Raw genomic sequence first — 6,000 nt, 5'->3', positions numbered from 1 at the left:
AGAACTTAAAATCTGAAAGTACTTCTACACCCAAAAAAGCATCCTGCATGATTGAAAGGTGCGAGTTTTCATTTTCTGATATCAAAGATATCCTCACCGCCCTTGAGTTGTTGGATTAAATTTCCTAGCTCAAGAAAAAACAAAGTAACGAGTCTTCTCACCAATGATACTTTTCTGACTTGAAACTTTGTCCCTTCCCCTTGTTTTTCATTTCCTTCTTTGTCCTTTCTCCTTCTTTTAATTGCACAACATCTGTCAACAGAAAATTCCAATCTTAATGCAATTTTCTTATTTTGATGAAAAAGAGATGTGATATGTTTATTTCTTCTTTTTGGGTAGTAAACTGGTTCCTATAAATACTCTCGTAGGCAGATCATAGTTATGCCCATAATTTGACAATCCGAAATTTGCTATTCTCTTATTTCAAACGTCACAAAGCCAATATCCCCACACTGTTGGTAACCACCAATTACTAACCACGAACCAAATAAATAAAGGGTGAAGTTGTGTACTTGACATGCCTTTAATTTGTTCCAGCTTGAGTGCGAACATTCCACGTATCTTAGGACTTGGGAGGGGTAGTGACAACTTCACACACAGCCATATAAAAACATCTCACGTATTTTGTTCTAGTTTTTTGTCCCTTCATCATAAATCCCCCAACACCCTCCTAACCCACATTGCGTTTGTGTCAAAATTTGATCAAAATTTTTCTTCTCCTGTGATGGAGGAGGAGCACAAAATGTTTGGCCTGGTCTCGGAAGCAGAGGAATATTCCGAAGAGTTAGATGTTGCTGTCAGAGCAGTTCAGATGGTATGCTCCCTATATCAGAAAATGCAAGACACTTTGATTTCCAAGCCTCAGAGCCACAATGACAATTTTCCAATCACAGTTGCAGGTGAATGTTGTTGACCCTTTTGCTTTTACATATTGACAAAATTATATGAAAGCTCTTTTTTTTAAAAAAATTTCTGGCCACTAATTTCGCAAATTAAATTATGATATCAGTTTTTTTTTTTCAAACATTAAATAGTACAGTATCAACTAATCAACAGTTGATTGAAGTGGTATATATATATATATATATATTTTTTTTTTTTCTTCTTAAGTAATATCTTGGGTTTAAACCAAAAAATATTAAATAGCTTCAATTAGTAAATCAATTTATGATATATGTGTATACGTCATGATTTAATGTGAAAATTTAATGCCACAAATGTAAATTGATCTAAATTTTGTCTTTTATAGATATAAACTCTTACATTTTGTGAATATAAAGTGTGATAAGAAGTTAAAAAGATATTTTTATTAAAATAAAAATTTGTTATATTAAAAAATATAAAAACTAATTTCATTTTTTAAAATATTTAATAATATGTATTTATATAAGTGCACACAGAATAGAAAAATAAGGTATATTGATTACTAGATTTGCCTTTAAAGTTCACAACTTATTAAACGGAAAGGGAAGATTAATCTTACTATTTGGGACTTTGTTGATATGTTATCCCGTCAAATTATGACAAGTGGTTTCTTGATTGTTGCTTAATAGTGACAAGAGAGGAATGCAAATATTGTCTGATACACAAAGGACATAATAATCAAAATGATTTGAAGTCAATGAAAAATTATAGGTAAAAAAGTCGCTGTTAAATTTGGACGCTACACGGATTTTCAGACACTAGTAATTGCAGTACTATCATGTATTACTGCTACCAAAAGACTCAACAAAAACTTAAGTGCAACATATCTATCAAGCAGAAAAAGTTGTGCATTAGAAGTGTTAGAAGAATTTTCTGGAGACCATATGGTTGGTTTCATCAGCTCATACTGCCATATAATTCTCCTACTCAATGTATGAAGAACATGAAATTGGATCAAGGTCTACTAATCTGTCCTGTTCCATAAGCAAACTGATTTGTCATTTGACTGCATTCAATTGCTTACCCTAAAGTCTGCTGATTGGAAATATTATACTTAACAAGATTCATGAATATATGACTTCTCTTTTGCCGTTCACTGCTCCCTTGCCCACCAAATGAAGAAGTAAAGAGATATATAAAACCTACCTTTTTTTTTAATTTTTATTATAAAAGAAGAAATTATATTAGAAGGAAAAGAAGAGACAATTGAAAGGTGGAGGATAAGCATCCTCACCAAAAGAATACAAAAAGTCGGGAAAAAGAAGAAAAAAATGCTAATAGAAGGAAAACTGTATTTAACACATAAGAGCTCTCTAATATCGTCCTTGATACTCCTTGGAAAGAGAATTTAATGCACTGACAAAGAGAGGTCATAGGTCTTTGTCTTAAACACACTGTGACTCACTTCAGATAAACTTATAAGAGAAAAGAATACAGATTAAAAATAAATTAAATTTTTTTAAAAGTTAAAATCAATTTATACTCTTCTTTTTCAAAAGTTTTCATTTAACTTCTCTTAAAGTTGAAGTGCAACTTGATTTTAATTTTTGTAAAAAAACTGATTTATTTTACCTCTCATTTTTTGAAAGTACTTGCTATGCTTAGTTGCTTATCTCATCGAGGTGTCTTTAACACTTTGGAAGTAGCCCATCAGCTGTAGAAAGGAGAAAAATTATTCAAAAAAATTGATATCATTGTTCTCTATTGAAACAGATGAGGTAGTTTTTTCAATTTATTGGTTGAACCTTTCGCGTGTTCATTTTACATCTCCAATTTTGGGTGCTGGTATGAGCATTAAATTGAAATTAGTTTCAGTCTAAAATGAAAAATATATTAGTTATTAATGATTTCTAAAACAAATTTAAATAATATACCGTATCCTCTTTGCTCTTGGTAAAGTATTTATGTATGCTTAATCGTAGGTTACTCCATGATCATATATTTATGCTGTTCCCTTAGTTATATTTCCTCACAAGTTTGGTAATGTGGTGGTTAATGCTTATTAGTCTCTTGAATTTGTGAATTAAATTTTTTTTTTCCCTTTTTGGAGAGAACATTTGATCAGTCTATTCGTGGCAGCTATTGAATTTATTTTCATACTTACAATAATGGTTGAATTATACTCTTTATTATGTTATTCATATAGGTTGGAGTGTCAAAGCGATTGTTAGTTGGATATTGTTTGAATGTTTAAGGGGTGAAAATGTCTCAATTCTAGCTGAAGAGGATGTTCAGACACTCTCCAAGACTAATACATCTGAACTGTTAGAAGCTGTTGTTAAAACTGTGAATGAATGTCTAGCTGAAGGACCTCGATTTGGAATTGAAGAGCCAAAATCACCTCTTGGAAGTTCTGAATTTCTTGAAATCATTAGTCGCTGCAACTCAGTTGGAGGTCCTTCTGGAAGATTTTGGGTACTAGGTCCTCTTGATGGTGATCAATATGCTGTGGCCTTATCCCTTATAGAGGATGGAGAAGTGGTGCTTGGAGTTCTTGGCTGTCCTAATTACCCAATGAGAAAGGACTGGTTTAGTTATCATCGCCGCTATCAAAGGATTATATCTAAGTTAACTCCTCCAACCTCTGAAACTTGGAATCAAGGTTGTGTAATTTATGCTAAAAGGGGTAGTGGCAAAGCTTGGATCCAACCACTTCTCCATGTCAATAAGAAGTTTGTGTGGCCAAACCATGCAAAACAAGTTTCTGTCTCTTGCATTGACAACTTAGCATTTGCCACATTCTGCCAACCACTTGAGAAGGCCAATTCAAGCCACTCTTTTACTGAAGGTTTGGCTCTCAGTGTTGGTCTCAGGTGCATTTTCATTTCATTCTATTTTCAATATCAGTTACCCTCTATGCCTTTTCACTTTTTACCTTGTGTGGTTGTCATGCATAGACATTCCAACGTGGGATTTATTCCTATGCTCTTTTATTTTTGCTGTTAATTTTTATATTTGCGTTCAATTAGTATGATATGCATATTAAAATTCTTGAGAAAGATCCAATCATTTGTGCTAATTGAATACTGCATAAATAATAAATAAAAGGTTCTTAGAATATGATGGCAAGATGAAAAATGTAATGTGGAGTTGCACATATTCCTTAGAGATCAGTTACTTTCTTATTTATCTCAATGAAAAAGTCACCAATGACAAAAAAATTCTAGCATAGTTCTTGCACTATAACATTATCATCATTCATTATTCATCATTTATATGCAGTAACCAGACATTAAGAGTATACAACAACATGCTGAAATATGCGGCAATAGCTTGTGGGGATGCTGAGGTTTTCATGAAGTTTGCAAGGGCTGGTAACAAGGAGAAAATATGGGATCATGCTGCAGGTGCAATCATCATAGAGGAGGCTGGTGGTGTGGTAACAGATGCTAGGGGGCTTCCCCTGGATTTCTCAAAAGGTTTATATTTAGAAAGGCTTGATCGTGGTATTGTTGCTTGTTCTGGACCCACATTACATGAAAAGATCATCGATGCTGTTGATGTTAGCTGGTCCTCTTCTTGTCTTTGAGATTGTTTCTAATCATTATAATATACATTGTGGTTATGTGAATAATACATAATATTTTCTTTTCTGTCCTACAGAGTATGTATCATAGAAATTCACCTGCTCATAAACATCAGTTATTGATGTACTGGTACCGACTTGTCAGGACTACTGTTTAAAATTGTGGATAAAAGTTATGTATTTTTGTACTCTGAATGGCATTTACTAAGGCATGAATCACTTTTATGAGGGCTTCAATCTTCATGAACCTATACACTAATATTAGTTCCTTTCCCTTTTCATACTCCTCTTTATACATTGCCCCAAAGCTTTCACAAATATACAAGAAGCAAGGAAATCTGTTTAAGGGGGATCATTTAACTATCTCATGGTCTCTATCACTATCATTTGGTTGCCAACTTTCCATTGCACATAACATATATAAATGAACTTGGAGACAAGCAGGTTGTGCCCGTTTTGAGTTTCGAACCTTTCACAGTTTTTGACAGGAATTATTATTTGCACTACCTTTTCAGAAATGTGTTTGATATACCCTAAATCCTAATTTCTAAAACAAATAAAATCTCTTTTCAAAATTAAATTAGAAAGTAATTTGTTAATAATTTCTAAAATTTAATTTATGAAAATAATTCAATATCTTTCTCAAATTATATTTTATAAGAATAAGAAAAAAAAAAGATATAGTAACTAGCTAGTTAAAATGGATTATGCAAAAATAATCTACTTGAGTGGATTGGATGGGTTCACTTAGGGCTCTTAGTTGGGCGGTCATACATAATGAATTTTTAATTAGTACTTTTATTCTTAATGAAATATATAGTCATTAAAAATTGTAGCTTCTTGTAGCAGTGCTAACCCAATGGTCTAGGTTAAGGTATTTGGTTTGAATAATGTTACCTGTTTCTTGATTGCATTCTTCAACCCACTAATGAAGCACTGCACAAAAAAATCTTTAGGTAAACCTGATCATTAATGTTTCAAATTGTTCTTGATATGCCTTTATCAGTAGTAGTCTATTTCAATTTTATTAGTTGTCCCACCGGATTTTCCTAGAGATTAGGACCGGGAAACCGTCAACTTCAAATTTTGTCCACCTGGCTTCTGGACTAGCTACTTCGTGTTCTTGAAACCAGAGCTTTACCTTCCAAATGAATGGAGGCTATACTCATCACAAAAAATTCGGTTGCATTTGTAGACCAGCCGCGTGAATTTTCACCATTGACAGAAAATTTAATTTAGAAAATCGAGTTTGAACAAAATCATTGTTGTTCTGGAAATTGAGTGCAATCTGACCACCACCGCTACCGCCAGTTGAATCGAATCTTAGACTGATAGCTGCCCCCATATTAGTCAAATCAAACAAGGAGTCTCTATAGTCTCCTTTAATAGCTTCTCTGTTTCTTCATACGTCTATGTTCTTGTGCTCTAGTCTCATTCACATTAAAGAAAGTTCGAAGCTCAAGCTTAGATACCAATTCTAATGACCCCAGGAAAAGACACAAAGGATACTGAATATCAATGAAAAGTAATCTTTCGAATACTGACCTACT

The 6,000-nt window shown here is 33.0% G+C and overlaps 1 protein-coding gene across 1 annotated transcript; it reads left to right on the top strand.

Annotated features, from left to right (window-relative positions):
- Positions 1-391: 391 nt before the first annotated feature.
- LOC113858735 (PAP-specific phosphatase HAL2-like) lies at positions 392-4,579 on the top strand. The gene is made up of 3 exons (XM_027491471.1): positions 392-899; positions 3,071-3,737; positions 4,147-4,579. The coding sequence occupies exons 1-3, from the start codon at positions 518-520 to the stop codon at positions 4,451-4,453; spliced, it is 1,356 nt and encodes a 451-aa protein (XP_027347272.1). The 5' UTR covers positions 392-517; the 3' UTR covers positions 4,454-4,579.
- The last annotated feature ends 1,421 nt before the right edge of the window (positions 4,580-6,000 follow it).

The sequence above is a fragment of the Abrus precatorius genome, unplaced genomic scaffold (assembly GCF_003935025.1).
Source record: "Abrus precatorius isolate BTA unplaced genomic scaffold, Abrus_2018 Scaffold2, whole genome shotgun sequence".
NCBI classification, from domain to species: Eukaryota; Viridiplantae; Streptophyta; class Magnoliopsida; order Fabales; family Fabaceae; genus Abrus; species Abrus precatorius.
The sequence above is the reverse complement of the archived record's forward strand: the minus strand, read 5'-3'. Positions and strand labels throughout refer to the sequence as shown.

Coding starts and splice junctions, on each gene's coding strand:
- LOC113858735 (XM_027491471.1), top strand. CDS start 518: ATGCCTTTAATTTGTTCCAGCTTGAGTGCGAACATTCCACGTATCTTA. Junction 900..3,070: donor TTTTCCAATCACAGTTGCAG/GTGAATGTTGTT, acceptor TTATTCATATAG/GTTGGAGTGTCAAAGCGATT. Junction 3,738..4,146: donor GCTCTCAGTGTTGGTCTCAG/GTGCATTTTCAT, acceptor ATTTATATGCAG/TAACCAGACATTAAGAGTAT.